At 46.4% G+C, this 18487-nt stretch overlaps 1 protein-coding gene across 1 annotated transcript in view; it reads right to left on the bottom strand.

The window, feature by feature from the left end:
- LOC142558338 (uncharacterized) overlaps positions 1-17513 on the bottom strand; it is a 38253-nt gene extending 20740 nt beyond the window's left edge. The window contains exons 1-4 of the mRNA XM_075670483.1: positions 17172-17513; positions 14335-14489; positions 12666-12960; positions 1168-1367 (exon numbers count right to left, since the gene is read on the bottom strand). Coding sequence (XP_075526598.1) covers positions 1168-1367; positions 12666-12960; positions 14335-14489; positions 17172-17513 — 992 coding nt within the window. The remainder of the gene's footprint in view (positions 1-1167; positions 1368-12665; positions 12961-14334; positions 14490-17171) is intronic.
- Between the last annotated feature and the right edge of the window lie 974 nt (positions 17514-18487).

The following is an 18487-nucleotide window of genomic DNA, read 5'->3' as shown; positions in this document are numbered from 1 at the left end:
TACCGCTAAATCGCTATTGAATGTTTATTTTTTATTATTGATTTTTCTCCACTCCAATCTTTTAATCCACTTCGCACTCCCTATACACAGTAGCATGTCACCGGTTGTACACACGCCAACAAAAATCTGTTTTCTAATGAGGAGCCTCTCCCTCTCAAAGTTTGCAGTTCTTGTGTTCCGTATGCACGTTTATTTTTATATGTGAACCTGCACATGTATTTGATGAAAACGATTTGCCGTGTTAATTTGTGAGAAGGGTTTTTAAAATAAAAATTTCTCACTCCTCTTTTTCTGCTTCTTATTTCAAAATGATTGCGTGAATATGCGTTTCCGATGTAATGTGCTGAATGGGTATTTATTTGTTACACTCATTACTTTGGACATTTTTAAGAGAAACAAAAATAATTATTCGTTGGCTGCAGAACAAACTCCACCCTGGAGTAAGCCATGAGGATAACGTTGCGCTTCGTTGCTTACTTGAAACGAGAAGGCAGAAGGAAGGGGGATGGGGTCATGGTGGGCCACCGCCTAGGGTGCCGCTGACCTATAGTGACTCCGCTGGAAACAAGCGAGCAGGTTTTTCCAAAACTCTGGGCTATAAGGAGAATAGGCCGTCAAGCATTACCATAAAATAGTTTTTAAATGTAACCTTGCGGGTCAATTAATATCTGGGTCTACCATCGAAACTAGACATGATTGTCGTGTGTGGCGATGGCACAGTGAAAAAAAAGCACTTCTTTTTAGTTCGTATTGTCTTCGCAGATGGCGCTGTATGAAGTATGTTGCAATAAAACGTATTCTGATTGAATCCAATGAATGAACACGGGTGCTTTATCTATAAATAGTGCCAAAGAATACCAAATGCCAAATGCCTTCTCTAAACGCTTTCTTCGGAGTGGTCGTGTTTAGCAGGCAAAGTCTCGCAGACTAAGCGAGTCATGAATTCTCTAGTACGTAATGTCCACTATAGCTGGGATGAAAAATATCGCATTTTTGTTACAATTTTGTGTTTTACCGAGTACAGTCGACGACGTAATCTATTAAAAAATAAGTACTTTCATATGGCGACTATTCGAGTCATTATTAGAAAGTTTCGAATATTCGCACTCCTCTAGTTGGGAGGCAAGAAAGAGTATTTCACGTTGTGCGCTTCAGGTACCTACGCACCTGACAGCTGTGGTAGGACAGGGAGCAGAATCGTTCAATGTGGTGCCTGCGTTGTCTTTCGCGGAAGGTGTTGCTGAGTAGATGACGTTCGCGAAGGCGTTGACGACGGAGCGTGACATGTGGTCTAGCAGTTCCTCCCGAAAGAACTTTGCGAAAAAGTGGTCCGTGGTCGTCAGCAGCCTACGGTCGGCGAGCAGCAGCTGCAAGAGACGAGGAGTCATCCTCATAAATGTTAATGGGACACTAAAGACGAGCAAGATGAAATATTAGGCTTATGTAATAACACGATTCGTCATTCGTACCAAGAACAGAGGTTTCATAAGGGAGATGTCGACGAACACAGCACATTGGAGTGGTGCCACATATTGATGACTAGGGTACCTCTCATGAGGAGTCAGCGCTGGCTGATTCAGAGAGAGCGCGACAGAGGAAGATCACGTGGTGATTACGTCAACACTTTCGTTTTTGGCGCGGGCATTTTCAGAGCAGCAGCGGTATCTTCGGTAACAAAGTCACATGTTGGCATACAGGAAACTATGATAGACTGCCAGACGAGTAATCCGTGGATCTAGCTGGACGAAACAACAGCGCCTGTACGTCGGTAGTACGTTGCCGATTTCAGCGTAATCTCCCGTATTTAGGGTGTTGTAGCTCATTAAAATTTCTGGAACTGTCATTTGGCCAATTTAAGGTATAATTCAGTCGATCATTATAGATAAAAATCAATAAGGCCTGAGAAGACGCAACTATACAACGTCACAGGGAGCTAGTGCGGGAACGTCACCACCTGTCTTGTTTGAGCGTGTCATCACGAAAAGAGGCTTTTTTTGTAATGTAGAGAAATAAATAATGCAGTCAAATCACTTTAAATAGCGCCACTTAACTATTACAGGATACTGAGCTATTAATGCAGATACTAACTTTATCCAAGCTAGCTGCTAGTGCAAAGATTCGGCAGCGACAAATTCGTCAATGCGCGATTCGTTTTTCTGTTTTCCTTATCAGACAAACGCCACCCAAACAAAATAATTTTCAACTCGTTGTGGTTCGACAAAGCCTCACAAGGTGTCGCTAAAAGCGTTGCTAATGGCGGCCATGGCTCTGGCAACCCCACATTCCGTAAATGTTTGTAAGTTAACGGAAAAGCTAAGCCTCTCTGATTACGGAGCACTGGGATACGGGAGACATGGACGGCTGTACCAACGCTGGTGGCTCCTTCTTTTTTTTTTGTGACGATGACCTCAAGCGGCGCATTGTTAAGAACGAAGGTCGGGTTAACGTAACGATTTTAATCTAACGCTATTTGTTTTCTTGCTTCGTGAGTAGCCCGAACGGCACTCCGCCCATGTTATCTCCGGGATGTGCCGACGTGAACGGTAGATGGCAAGAAGGGAAAAGATATCTTGCAGCAGACTTCACGGACGCAGCTTCTCATCGTGATGGTCAGACAATACGGCCCCTAGAATAAAGTCAGTGAATGATATTCACTGCAATGGGTAACCTGTTTCCGTGGACAAAGGCAACCTTAGGAGAGGACGCAGCCCTAGAGGCTCCGCTGTAGAGAGTTGGAGTCGCTCGAGACACCACTAGACGCAACTATTCACTATGATGGTTCACCAACATGACACCTAGGATGACGTCAGTGCAAACCGTCCATAGAAAGCGACGAAATAAATTTTCACATTAAACTGATAATTTTTTACGGCATACCTTAGCGTTTCTCTGGGTTCATATATGCTCAAGTGGGCCTCTTTGCAGACGAATATCATTTTGAATTTTCTCTCCGTTTGTCTAAAGACTTTTCGTTCCATAGGTGCCCGTAATCTGCAAAACACAGCATTCCGTGGCGGTAACATGCCAGTCTCTATTAGTCTTTCACGGTGCATCCCAGTACGCGAACAAATGGTTTACGTTGGCTTATTCTCCATTCTCCAAGATCAGCATTCTACGGTTTTGCTGAAGTCGTATACAACTGGGACTTTCGTCTGACTGTTAAGTACGGTTGTGGAGCATTCCAGCATTGCTTGCAACCCTGCACCGCGTGGTGCTTGATTCACGTCTGTGAAATGTTAAACTCGTAGACTGCGAGTATTTATCCATGCCCCCTCTCCACGTCGTCACTACAATGAACTCTTTAGCGGACGTCTTGCAGCGTAATTTTGCTCCCTATTCGTAGTCTGTTCTGCAGAGGTTGTTTGGGCGCTAGGGTAAAAAAAAGTTCTTCGACGACTACGATATTCCCTAATGCGAACTTTGAGGGCACCACTGTACGTGTTTTCATTTTGCGGTATATAAAACTCACGCAGCGCTTTGCTTCCATATATGGTATAGGTGGGCGCGCTCGCCGTATGTCTTATCGATGGCGTCACCGGTGAATAGACGACGGCGTGCTACTCTGGCGCCATCTCGTAGCGGCCGTCGCCACAAAGCCGGCCTTGCCCGGCACTACGTTTTTCTTCCACGTTTTCGCTATACCATCCTCCTCAGATTTTCTACTCACGCTCTCTTCGCTATCGCCGTCTTTCATCCGCCGGGGCTCTCCGCCTTGTTCTTTCATCCATCGCTGTGCTAGTTCACTCGGTTACGCCGAGGGACGCCGACGCTAAACGTAGCAACGGGTGCCTAAGAGCTCCGCTCCCAGATGACCCCCTCCACCCCTGAGTACTGGCGCCCGAGCCCACAGCACTCGTAGATGACTGTTGCTTCTGCGCTTGCCTCAATCTGATGCGTTTGCACTCCCTGCCAAGACGGACACGTTCAGTTGTGGTCAAAGACGACGGCTGCCAAACTCGAAAGGGGAGCCAGTAACACGATTCGTAAGAAGTAACAATTAGAGATTACCTATAACAAACCGGGCGCAATGAAGTTGCCCATTCGAGTAACGTATATGCAAGCTAACATTCATTTTATCATCATTTACGTTTCAAAGCTATTTCCCATAATATACCATGTATTTACTCTATTCACAACGCCCGGCTAGCGAAGGTACTCCTTAAAAATATCTTGGCGTGAAAACGTCAAAGAACATTTCTTAGCAAATGCATGTTGAGTGCACTATCAATCAAGATAACTGCATATTAGGCTACTTCAAACGAAATTTCCCACACGCTTCGTCCGATCTAAAGCTATTGTTGTACAAAACAAAGTTCGACCCCGACTGGAACAAGCTTCATCACTATGGGACGCGCACTCGCATTAACTGTTTTTCAGCATTCAAGCCATTCAAACTCTGCAAACGTAATTTTGTTTAACTCTTCTCACCGTGCGAGTGGCACAGAAATTAAATGCACTCTAAATCTACGCGGCCCTGTACGTCGTGCAGACTCACGCCTATATGCCTTTTTTTTATAACGTAGACCACTTGGATCCTGTCTTTAATACATCCCTATTTCTTCAGTCATTGCGCATTTCCTCACGCAGTGAACACCGCCATGATGTAGGCGTGCAACACAGCCGTACTAATTTGCCTTCATGCTGCTATTTTGTCCCCATAAGCGTTGAACGGAAATGCCTTCCCCGCTCCGTCGCTTCAGAAACGAACATCGGCGCCTTCAAGATGGCCATCTGGAATTATCCCAACTAATCTGAGTGCGCAGCTTGTATGTATGTATGTATGTATGTATGTATGTATGTATGTATGTATGTATGTATGTATGTATGTATGTATGTATGTATGTATGTATGTATGTATGTATGTATGTATGTATGTATGTATGTATGTATGTGTGTGTGTGTGTGTGTGTGTGTGTGTGTGTATGTATGTATGTATGTATGTATGTATGTATGTATGTATGTATGTATGTATGTATGTATGTGTGTGTGTGTGTGTGTGTGTATGTGTTTCGTTTATTGCAATTTAGCCAGCACAGGGCCACTAGTACTTGCCAACCTGCGTGCTCTCGCTGATCGTCATGGTCGTGCGCATGTGCCGCTGGAGGAACAGAATCCACAGGTTCATCTCCAGATGCGGCGTCAGGGCCTCGATGCCTACAAGATCCAGAGCCGAAGGCTCTAGTCCGGCCGAGTAGCCGCTGGCCAGCTTGGACAGCGTGCTGAACACGTAGCTGTCGAAGTGGTACGCGCTCGTGTCGCCAACTTCCTCGTCGTCGATGACCTCCTCGCCGATGCGCGTAGTAGTGGAAGACGTCAAGGAGTTGCTGGAACGGTACGTTGTGCCCGCCGGCATCCACCAGCGGGCGCTGTCCATGTTGAAGTCCACGCGGAGTGCCGATGCCTGGGCCGTTGGCGACAGAAAATGCTTTGATGAGTTTTAACGTCACAAGACAACACGTTGCCTTGTGTCTCGTTGCAGTGACCAAGGTCAGTTGGTAGTGACAATGAACAACCGCAGTGGCACAACGCAATTCAACTGTTTATTGGGCGAACCTGTGCCCAGCAATGTAGCACAATGATAGCGGCCAGCACACTCGTCGATCATCGAAATATGACCTGTGGGTCAAGCGCGTTGACTATTTTTACATGACTCGCCGAAGACTGCAGCGTAATTGTTGGTGCATACGTGACTCTCAAAATGTATACTTACAACCCCACGGACAACGTATACGTACAATGCGCATGGAAAGCGATTACACACGATTCGGCTACAACATAGAAAAAATAGAATCGGCGATAATGGTAGAGAATGGTTGGATACATGCAGGCGCTTGTAGCGCTTAGCGATAACGTTTAAGATTTGTTAGCCGGTGAGACGTGGACAGGGGCGAAAGATAAACAAGCAGAGATGTCAATATGCGGAGTACGAGAGACACTTTAGAGGTGGAGTGCTTCCCATTAATTTTTACCACGTGGGCTTCTTTAAACGGGCACTAAAGAAAAAAAATGTCATTTCAGCTGAGTTAGCAGTTTAACCTTGCAAAATAATTGGAGGACGCTTAAGCTTCGATAGTCTTCAAGAGTGGAAGGCAATATCGTTATCGCACCCCGTTCGCGCCGCCCACTCATTCGCTCGGCATGCTCTTGAGTCATACAAAGACGAAACGTGCGCCTCAGCAAGAGTAACGAACCAAAGAACTCGGTGTCTCGGAGGGAGAAACGATCTACGCGAGCCAAACGTCGTGATCGGCACGGACAGCCAGGCCGCGACGCGCCATGAAGGCGGACGCGATCATGGGGCTGACGCCTCGATGGGATCGTCCTCTATCTAGCTTGGGAGCACCAAGCAGACGCATGACTCCTCGCCAGCAGCACGGCACACATCGCAAGGGACGCTTTCCCACCAGACGCGCTACGGCGCAGCCATCACGTCAAAAGCGTCCCGCATCGGACGCTGCACCTAGGAATCGCACTATGAGAGGAAAGAGGAGCCACATCGCCTAAACACGGTGATTCGAGTGACGCACCCTGGAAGTTGGAAGGGGAGAGAGCGAGAAAATTTATTAAACGCAAGGGCATTGGGGCATCCTCGCATCGGTCCCCGCACGGCCCAAGTGCGCTCAAACGAGTCGAAGGGGAGACGCGGGAGACTGGCGCGCCACCTGTCGGGGCAGCTCCGTACATTGCGAGGAGGGGGTCTTCTGTGTTTGCCGCAAGATGTCTCTGCGTGTGCGGCAAGCGCAGAAGAAATGTAGTGGAAACGTACTTCGCTACGCGTTTAACTTCGGCTTCTGTAATTTGCATGCTCATAATTACCGATATACACCGCAGTAGTACTTTCTACGGCATGTTTCTAAGGCAACACCGCATTCATTAGATACGCTTTTGTCCCACTTTGAACCATCGAACTCATGGCTGAGTGGTAGCGTCTCCATCTCACACTCTGGAGAACCTGGTTCGATTCCCACCCAGCCCATCTTTCAAGTTGTTTATATTTATGAATTGCTTCCGCCGTTTTTCGCTCACGGCCAACGACGCCGACGACACCGGCTTTTCTGCGACACGAGCTCCTTAACGCTGTCGCGTTAAAACTCTTACCGCGAGAAGACGTTTGGCAAGCCAGAAAAGCCGCAGAAACATAAGACGAGTGGCGACGCCGACTGGCAATTTCCGCACCAGCTCCTCGTGGCGTCATGGATTATAAAACCGTCTAATCAGGGCTAGTTAGATTTTAATCGGTAAAATATATAGCAATGCGTTGTATTCTAAATCAGCCAAAGAATGAACATGGGAAGTTTAAAGAAAATTTACTGAACAGCAAGGGCCGAAATGCGAAAACATACGTAGCATTGAGTGACCTTTACACCGACGTATCTCCCCTGAGGTTGCGGCGACAAATTCAAAAATTAGTTTCACCGTCATTTCCTTAACAAATATTTAACCTACTAACGCGAAATCAACGAAAGTACATACGTTAAAAGAATACGTTATCCATATAAACTCATTCCGCGTTTGTCTTTAGTGTAGCTTCGCGGCGCACAGAAAGCGCTGTGAACGAGCGTTTTCGCATTCCGCTCTGTCAGAATGCTGCCACCACGCAAATGAACTAAACCCGCAACTTCGCGCTCGACAACAGAAGGCAGACCAGCCACCATGACAGGTACTGTGACTGGCAGTCACCAGCAGCCACTGAGCCAGCGAGACAGATACGGAACGAAGGTCAGCCGGCTACCCTTGCAGCCAAATACGTGTGCGCACATACGAGATGTCCGATATTTTAGAGCGCAGCTCTTTGGCGCCCGTTCCTGCGTTTCGCGTTGTCGTCGTGCCTAGCCGTTGACCTCGCCGTAACCAAGATCATCATCCGCGCGCTCCTGCTGACATCTCTCGCGCGCCGCGCGAGTCTTGCTCTTCCCTCGTCCTTCAAGACCGGATCACGTGTTCTCGCCTATCCTCTCGTCCTCTTTTGCGCAGCGCCGTTGCGGTAACTCGCGGCTACCGTCCACTCCGCCCTCGCTGTCCCTTCTCCCGCTGTCGCGACACTGCCGCGTTGCCGGCGGCGGGCGCTCCTTGCCGCCTCGCGCGTGATCCACGGCTCTCCGGTCCTCCGCCTTTGCGTCGCGTGGCTCTACGGCTCTCAGCCGTGTATCTCGCTTCCCCGTTTGCGGGGCGAGTTCCTCAGTGGCGTTTGTAGCCTCTGGCAGTGCTTGCGCCTGGCTGTCCTGCTCCCGCCTCCAGTTTTGCCTTATACCTCCTCTTATCTGGCGCAGTGCCGTTGCGTTGACTCGAAAGACAGTTATAGCATTTTGACCCCTTCTACTTCCCACACCAACCCTGTGCGGCCACATTGAGGCCTGTCTGTGAGTAAATGAGTGTGTGACCTCTACTCAATGCCCCTGTTCTCCACCCGTTTCCTCATCCCACCTCAGAAGAAACATTAAACAATAATTGCTAATCTACTCCCCTCTCTCCGAGGCGGTGACCCACTATAATATGGCGCGTCGCCGGAGCGCCGGCTCGATAGCGGCAGATTGCGGTGTGTGCTGCCCAATGCGAAACGCAGAAGCTCCCTTCGGAACTGCGTGCTCTCTATGCGGTTGCCTTTTGTTGAAATAAGGCATCAGTTGCGCTCAAAGATCGCATTACCAAGAAGCGTAATCGTCGGCCATTTTTTTCCTCCTAATTTCGAGCATGCCTCTGAACGAAAGTTTCTTAAGATTTGCAGGTTCTTAGCAAGGGCATCCCTCTTTGGGCATGTTAAGCTTTACCTAATATATCGAGAACTGATGTAAGCTGATGTATATATATATATATATATATATATATATATATATATATATATATATATATATATATATATATATATATATATATATATGAATTATGGTACATTTGGTAAGGAACGTATAAGAATAATTGATGCAATTAAAGAGCAAACGGGTATATCCGATACCCTAATCGACATTAAGAGGTAATAATGGAGCTGGGCAGGTCATGTAATGCATAGAGAGATAACCGGTGGATCATTAGAGTTACAGAATGGATGGCAAGCGAAGGGAAGCGCAGTCGAGGATGGCAGAAAGCTAGCTGGGGTGATGAAATTAGGAAATTTGCAGGTGCAAGTTCGAATCAGCTAGCACGAGGTAGGGGTAATGGACATCGCAGGGAGAGACATAAAAATAGGCTGATGATGATGATGGTGGAGATGCTGAATGAAGTTAATAATCTGACACTTCTGGCAAATATTTTTCTCAAAGTGAACGTTTTGCTGAACGAAAGGAATAACATTCAGATTGCGATTCGCTTCAAAGTAAAGCTTTCAACGTGGGCATTGTCATATCAAGCGAATTTCAAAAGGAAATAGCTCATAACAGTGTACTTAAGGTAATGAAATTGTTTTCGTTCAGTAGATCCATAAACCAAATTTTAACAATTGGGCAAGATTTCCCACCGGAAAGTGGGTTACTTTCGAAGAAAGCTATCTGGCGCATAGATGTATGTCAATTTGTTTCTACAAATGATTTCGTATCACATGAGAAAATAACTTCAGGTGTACTACAGGGGAGCATTCTTCGTGCTTTATTGTTCACTTTATATATTAATGACATAGTCTACATCTCCCTAGAAGTTAAGTTTATTTTCTATGCAGATGACACTAGTAAATTTGTCCCCTCAGCATCAGATCTTATTCTTTCTAGTAAAGCTAATGACGTCTTACTAGAAAACTGAACAAGTAACAATAAGTCAAAAATAAATGCAACTAAAACAAAAGGTGTAGTTTTTCATTGTAAAGGTCAACAAGTGACTTTCCAGAATAACCTTGTATTTAGAGGCTCCGCTATAGAAATAGTGAAGTCAGTGAAAGTACTTGGGGGTACATTTCTCCAGTTCTTTACAATGGGATGACCACTTCAATAATATTCAAATAAAATTAAGTCGGATAACTGGAATATTAAGCCGTATCCGGTACCTTATCCTCAACTCGGTGAGGTTATTGATATACAAATCGCTGTTTAGTTCTTATCTTAACTACTGCTATTTGGTTTGGGGAACAACTACATAAACAAACTTAACGAAATTACTGAGAATACAGAAGAAAATACTGAGGCTGAGAGACAACGATATAGTTCTAGCACCTAGCGACTCACTATTTAAAACATTTAGGATAATAAAAGTAAATGACCTATATCAATACAGACTACTACGAGAGTACTGTCTAGCTGCAAACGCTCAAACTTTTTGTTCGTGGAGATGGCGAATCTTTGCTTAAAGGAAAAGGCCTATGAAACAAGAAATACACAAATGTGGAACGTTCCTTACTTTCGTACTAATTGTGGCTTTCAGATGCTTCGATGTACTCTTCTGCGAATTCTAAATAATTACACTAGCAAAGGTATAGATGTGCCTCGTTCAACTGTCGCAGAATTAGCGGATCTTTTTGTTGTATAAACTATGTATCAATTTAAATACAGAAGATAGCAGCAGTTTTCTTCGTTGTATAAGCCATGTATAAACTGCGTTTTCAGTTTTCCTGTATGTCTTGATCATTACGTAAAAGAATGTGTCCCTTTAAAAAAAAGAAAAAGGTTCTGTGATATTGTGATGTCCTTCAGCTGCTGCCATTGTTCACAAAGGGGGCGGAGGATCCCTCAAGCAGTCATTTGAACGGCTTTTCCCCCGCCTCCTGTTACACTGTACTGTGACGAAGCAAATAAATAAATAAATAAATAAATAAATAAATAAATAAATAAATAAATAAATAAATAAATAAATAAATAAATAATCTTCCCTTTGTTAGCAAGAACAGCCTTTCCAAAAATCGCTTTTAAGTGTTCAGCTGGAAACCATCAAGCAGAAAATTCACCTTGAACATCATTCTCAAATCACTTACCAGTAATTCCTTTGCAAAATACTTTCTGGCAATCACTCTAGCTTTTCTCTTTGGATTGCTATTGAATAAAACATTACATCGCCTAATACATGATAACAGAAATGTGGAAAGTGATAACCCCGAAAACAAATTATTCCAAAGATAAACTATCCTACATAATGCCTGCACTACTTAATAAATATGTGAAATCTGGTATAGATTCTCTGCAGTGTGAACTAATGGAAATGAAAGTGGATGAAAAAAACAACTTGCCGCAGGTGGGGAACGATTCTTGAGAACTTGTTTTACTGGTCCCAACAAAATAGCCTTGAAGTGAATTCAACTAAAACCAAAATCATTGTGTCCCGCGCAAGAAACAGGTCATTTAGATTCAATCGCGCCGTTTATTATGTAGGGCAGAAAATCGCATTCGAAGACCCATGCAAAATAGTGGGTGTCACTTTCAGGGCTTCTTTGCCTTGAGATACACAGGTAACCGTAACGTGCAGAAAGCTATCTGATGCATCTAGACTGATGGCATATGTTGCCGCACAATTTTTCCAACGTCTGTCAAAATTCGAAAATGTCACGCACTGTTCCAAGCACATATAAACTACTGCCGCCAGGTATTCTTAACAGCTACTAACACAAACGGTATGAAAATTCAAGTGTTACAAAAAAAGGTAATTCGATACATTCCAAACGTTCCGTACTTTTCACATATTGGCGTTGCGTTTCAGACTCGATTATGGCCTCTCATAACATGTACACTTTTCGTATTTTGCGCTCGTTTTATTTTGCGGCTAGCTTCTTTCACAATTTCATTACATAGCATCATTAAAACCCGCACTAAGTAACGTAGCACGCGAGACACGGACTTTCTACACGAACTACAAGTTACAAACCGTTAAACATAAATTCCCTAGTATAATAAAAAGGCACACGCGTACCAAGAATTTCACTTTGAAAGAGCTAAAAGAATATTTTCGAAGCAAATAGCCTTACATTACTGCTAACTTTCACGATGCTATGCAAATTGTACAAGTGACTCTATCTCTGCAACCTCAACTAAACTTCGTACCGATATTATTGTTGGAAATGGGTATGTTATAAATTTTTAGTGTAGCTCTATCTGTACGCTATTCAAGTGTAATTAGTTTTTGTGTATAGCATGCGTGTGCAAGTGTATATGTGAGCATATGTGCAAAAATATGTGCATGTGACCTGTATGGGGTATTAATGTCTACGTTTTATCGTTAAGCTGTTTCACATCCTGAATGTGACCACTGCTAAAGGTTTCCAGCTTGCCGAGGCCCAATCAAGTTGTCCAAAAATAGCTTTTTTGCCCAGGTATCCCTACCGGAAATGTGTATTATTTTCTGGAAAATAGAACTGAAACAAAATGAAATGAAGTTGGCATCAAGGAGGCTCATTGGAGAACAGCACAGACCGAGGCGCGCATACCTAGCAGTTCAAAATGGCGTCAAAGGGTTTTTTCCAACAGTGGTACCTACGCGATTCTGCGTCTACAGTGACCCACGTCGGCACATAAGATGTTCGCTGAATAGCGGCATGTACGTACACATTGCCACATACTCAGTCACCCAAATGGGTCCAATGGTTGATTTCAAACCCTGTTACCTCAGCAAAGCAGCCTCACGTGCTACCCATCTGACCATTAACTAACCAGTGACCCAGGTAAGCGGGAGAATGGTTAACTAGACAGATAGCCCCCGTAAAGTGCGCGAAGTACTAGAAGACTGCCAACACATTAAAAGTGGGCAGCGACACTTACGGTGACTGAAGTGGTCAGTATGCCCACGTTGAACCATAGAGGCATCTGCCAGTTAATCGCCAAGTCGAGTAGGACGTCCAGAGGGTGGACGTCCGGTCGCTGAGGGTCGCCGGGCCACGAGAGCTTCCGCTGCTCCAGGAAAATTCGAAGGTCCCGAGCGTTTCGCTGGGAAATGGTCTCGTCACACGCAGTCTCCAGGCAGGATTGCAGCATGGCTCTTGCGTGGTCTAGAATCCGGCCCCTACTATTGCCCAATTTCAGGGCATTCAGGGACTCGATGACGTCAATTGTCCACCTAGGTGAACGGGAATTGAAGAATTGCTGGAAGGCGACTAGACCTTTCTTTCTTTTCTTTCTTTATTCATTTATTCAAGACATTCCTTACAGAAATGCTTTGGGGGACGCGACAAAAGGCACTGAACATGCCTGATTGGGCCTCGCCACCCTTGGCAGCTGCGGTCACACAAGCACATAAATTACTGACAAAAATATAGAATACAATAGCCGTAATTTAAAACACGGTAAAACTTAAACATCAATGAACGTTCTTCCTTTCTTTTGTTACATCAATAACATAAATACAGATGCAATCAGATACATTGTACAGGTATGTCGACACAACAGACGTCCGGGTACAGAAAATATATGGGACTTTCACAATGAAAAGTCAAGAGACAGAGTAAGCGGAAACCAACTGGGATCAGTCCGGCGCAATTTTTAGTCTGTGTTAAGAAAAATATTTCTGAGCATTTTTCTGAATATGTGCACTGAGGTAGCTGCAACGAGTGCTTCAGCTATTTCCGGATATTCGTTTGGAAGGTCTGGTATCCTAAAACTTAGTTTTTGATCGCCATATTTTGTACGAGAACGTGGCCTGGGTATTAAATTATTTCGTAGGCAGTACGGGCCAGGTCTCACTTGATATTTGGTTTGGAAAGGTGTTGTTTGGTGCTGATGCAATATTTCTAGGGCCAGCTTATATTTAAACAATTTATGAATAGGCAGTATTTTATCTGATTTTAAAAAGGGTGTAATGTCTTCAGAAAGTTCTAAATTTCCAATTGCACGCACCGCTCGCTTTTGCAAGGAAAAAAAAAGCGTCTAGGTTGGTCTTAGTCGTTGTTGACCATACTAAGAGACAGTAACATAACCGGGAATGAAATAGCGCGTAGTATATCTGCCTTTTCACCGCAGACGGGATATAATATCTTACTTAATATTCCAACACCTCGCCCTAGCTCAGTTCGGAGCTTGTCAACGTGAGGCGTCCATGAGAGGTTTTCTTGAAATGCCACCCCCAAAAATCTAACTGATAGATTGTTCGATGGTAACTGCTACAATTGAGTATGGCCCGTGAAACGCAGCCACCGAAGAAACAGGCTAGCACGCCTAGTAGTGACGAACTCACGTCTTTATTGCCAAAACGCGACAACTGCGGCCCCTTATATATTGCCCGCTAGGCATGGCGCAGCAGCAACACAAAAAGCAGGGCTGCCAGGGGGCGCTGCATTTAAGAAACATTTAACATTGTGTCACTGCTCCCCTCTTAAGATATATGCTACGGGGAGTACTTGACAACTGGTTTTCGAGTTCTTTTGCTACGGCGCAACTGTGGAGTGCAAGGTGCAGCCATGACAGGGTCGTCCACGGCACAGTTACTTCCAGATACGCTTCCCGGCGACTGTTCCTCATGCAGCACGTCGGGTGCAGCTGGGAGATGTATGGCTGGTTCTCTCTCATGAAGCACATCCGGGACAGCTGGAGAATGGGTGGGCGGTTGCCCCAGTTGAGGAGAAACTTCTGCTCCAGCAGGACGAAATGGCACTGTCTGCGCAAGGCACAAGTGATCATTATGTCGGCACCATGTCGAGCCGTCTTGACAAAGAACCTGGGCCGACGGTGGATTGACGTCTGAAACACTGGCAGGTGCCCATGGTGCATCTGTGCGGCAGTTTCTCGCATACACTTTATCTCCTGGTTGGAGTAATGGAGCCTGCCGTGACCCTCTGTCAGCCTTCAACTTCTGTTTCAGTTGTTTAAATAGCACCGATGCTTGTAGGCTAGGCCGCAGGACATCCAGAGGAGTCTTGAACATTCTCACCATTAGGAGCTCACATGGTGGCCGACCAGTTACTTCGTGTGGGGTTGTCCGATAATGAAATAAAAACTTGGAAATCTGTGTCTTGAAGTCACCAGAGCCAGACTTGTTGAGTTTGTTCTTTACAGTCTGTACCACTCGTTCTATGAATACTTTGTTTAGCGCAAAACGACAGACACAAGATAGACGACCAGGACAAGGCGCTACTCTCAACTAAACTCCCAACAACTAAACACTCTCTCAACAACTAAACAAAGTATTCATGGATTCGCACCAACTAGCCCGCCAACGCATTGTGCTGAACCACTCGTTCTACTGCACCGTTGGAAGCGGGGTGACACGGTGGTACAAGCATGCGGCATATTCCGTTTCGAGTTAAGAACTGAAGGTACTGTGCACTGGTAAACGCAGGACCATTGTCAGAAACTATTACGTCAGGGAGGCCATGCTGAGCGAATGCAATTCTCAGGGCTTCTGCAGATGTGGATGACACAGGGAAAACTTCTATCCACTTTGAGAAAGCATCCACGGTGACTAAGAACGTGTGTCCTAGAAATGGTCCCCAGAGATCAATGTGGAGCCGTGACCAGGGTCGGTGCGGAAACGGCCATGGCATCGGTGGGACCGGCTGCGCAGCCCGTTGTTGAGCCTGGCACGTAGCGCAGCTTTTCACGCTGTTGGTAATTTGATTGTCTATGCCTGGCCACCAGACATGGCTCCTGGCAATCATTTTGCTTTTTTCAATACCAGGGCGACTAGCATGAAGTACTCCAAGAACTTGGGCCTGCAGTGATTTGGGAGTTACTACTCGTGACCCCCATAGTAGGCAGCCTTCATGGAGACTGAGTTCAGAGCTTCTTGTGCTGAAAGGGTTACACTCTGGCCCAGCTGGAAGGCTGTCTCCTTTCAATACAGAATGCACAACGTGACCCAGAACTGGATCGTTCCTGGTGGCTCGTGCCACCACAGCAGGTGAAAGAAGTCGTGGGTAGGCCTCCTCCAACATGAAAACCTCGGCAGGGGCAGGCAGTGTGGTGCTGTCGTTAGGTAGTGGCAGTCTGCTAAGAGCATCAGCAGGGCCAAGCTCTTTTCCAGGCTTGTACACAAGCGCGTACTTGTACGCAGATAGCTTGAGAGGCCACCGGACTAATCTTGGTGATGCTTGCACAGGGACAGGCTTGTTGGCACCCAGCAGTCCGAGAAGTGGCTTGTGGTCAGCGTATGCTTCAAACGGTATGCCCCACAAGTACTGGTGGAACCGCTCTACACCAAACACGAGTGCCAGGGCCTCCCTATCAAGCTGACTGTAATTTCGTTCTGCTTTTGACAAGCTCCGTGAGGCAAAAGCAGTGGGATGTTCTCGGCCATCATTATCTTTGTGGGCCAGAACTGCAGCTATGCCATAAGGTGATGCGTCACAGCTAAGGCACACAGGCGTGTCAGGGCGGAAATGTAAGAGAACTGGAGCTAGAGGCCACCACATGTTTGCAGGCTGTGAATGCATCTTGCTGGTCCTGCCCCCACTCCCATTTCTTTCCATCACAAAGAAGAGAGTGTAGGGGAAAAAGAAGTGCAGAAAGATTAGGCAAAAAACGTCGATAAAAATTGACAAGTCCCAAGAAACTCTGAATTTCTTTGACGTCTTTTGGCACAGGGGCGTGCAGAATGGCAGCCACCTTGTCGACGTTCGGGGAAAGGCCTTCCTTGCTGATGATGTGCCCAAGATACTCCACTTGTGGCACGAAGAAATGACACTTTTCGAGTTTCACTTTGAGGCCAGATTCTTGAAGCTTGCGAAGCATAGCACGAAGGTTGTTGAAATGCTCAGCAACATTAGAACCTGTGACAAGAATGTCGTCGAAATAAACGGCCACATGTGGGAGTCCTCTCAGCACGTTCTCCATCTCACGTTGAAATATAGCAGGAGCTGACGAGACTCCAAAAGGCAAGCGGGTGTACCGAAACAACGAAATGTGTGTCGAAATTGTGACGTACTCTCTGGAGGCCTCATCAAGAACTACTTGCTGATACGCGTCACGCAAATCCAATTTGCTGAATTTCTCACCCCCTGCAAGGACAGTCCACAGGTCCTCAATTCTTGGAATTGGATATTTGTCCACTGTCGCTACTGGGTTGATGGTGACACTAAAGTCTCCGCAGATTCTAATGCGCACATCCTTTGTTTTCACTGGAACAAGGATGCCATCTCTTCTTAATCGTTGTATTTCTTGTGTGGCTCCATCTGTTAAGGCATATGGCAGAATGCGTGGCTTGAAGAACCGAGGTGGGGCATCTGAAGGAACATGTAATGACGTTTCAGCACCTTTGTACGTACCAAGACCTTCTTGGAACACCTATGCGAAGTCTTGGGCTAGGTGTTTGATGTCAGAAAGTGCATGTATATTTACTTCAACATTGGAGAGGCCGATGCCCAGCTCGCGCATCCAGTTGCGTCCTAGCAGAGTAGGTGGATTGTCCCCGGTCAGAAAAATGGGTAGATTCGCCTCCTTGCCATGAAACTTCACAAGGATGTCAGCCTTGCCTTCGACTTTTTTCAGTTGCCCGGAATAGCCCCGCAGAAACATTTGCGACGGCTGCACGTTAACCGAAGGCAGAAGCTGTAGGAGCCGCGACTTGGCAATGACGGAGACGCTTGCCCCCGTGTCCACTTCCATGCAGAGCGGCTTGCCGCAAACGTCAACGGTGACGGTGAAAGGCGGATGCGGTTCGGCGTAGTTAATATGCCACATGTCGCAGACTTCTGAAGGCGAAACTGCAGGGGCATCTTCATCTTTTACAGTGTGCACGCGAAGGCGGTTGCTTGACGCCTGCGAACTTCGTGCAGTGGGCGAACGCTGCTCGTGAGGACTGCTGCTTCGGCTTGGCTGTCCTTTCGTTTCGTATTGCAGACTTTCGCCAGATGACCCCGTTTGTGGCAGTAATTGCAGATGGTCCTCACATGCTTGCATTCGGATACAAGGTGTCCACGCCGCAGCGATAGCAGGCGACGGCCTCGTAGCCTGACGAGACGCGGTGGGTCGAAAAGGTGCCGTTAGAGCTAGCTTGTGCAATCTCCCCGGCGTCCCTTTCCGCTGCTTCCATTGCTAGGGCTGTCTGCACGGCAGCCTGGAAAGTGAGGTCCGCTTTTTCCTGCAATCTTGTTTGAATGTCTGCGTTTTTCACACCACATACGATACGGTCGCGTATCATGTCTTCTAGTTCAGCACCGAAGTTGCAATGCTCAGAGAGGCTTTTCAGCGCTGCAATGAACTCGCTGATAGATTCGCCTTCCGCGCGAACTCGGGAGTTGAAACGGAAACGCTGCACGACTGCAGACGGCTTCGGGCAATAGTAGTTTCCAAGAACCAAAAGAATCTGTTGGAGCGTTTTGTCACTCGGCTTGTCGGGTTTCACCAAACTGCGAAGCAACGCATACGTCTTCTGTCCGCAACAACTGATAAAATACGGACGTTTGTTTGTCTTCGGCGATATCGTTCGCCGCGAAAAATGCTTCGAGTCGGTCCACGTAGCAGGGCCAGTCATTTCCTCCACCCTCGAATGGCTCGAGACTGCCGAAATTTGGCATGTTGAACGGGTGGTCGAACGGTGTGGGAGCGTAGACTCACTTGAAACGCAGTAGGCGCGGCGTACCTGGCGTTCGTGGACGCGTCGCAGCAGAAGCGTTCGAAGTAGCGTTAGCGTCCGGGTAGTGTTGCGTTTCGCC

The sequence above is a fragment of the Dermacentor variabilis genome, chromosome 9 (genome assembly GCF_050947875.1).
Source record: "Dermacentor variabilis isolate Ectoservices chromosome 9, ASM5094787v1, whole genome shotgun sequence".
Taxonomy (NCBI): Eukaryota; Metazoa; Arthropoda; class Arachnida; order Ixodida; family Ixodidae; genus Dermacentor; species Dermacentor variabilis.
This window is presented reverse-complemented; position numbering and strand designations above follow the sequence as displayed.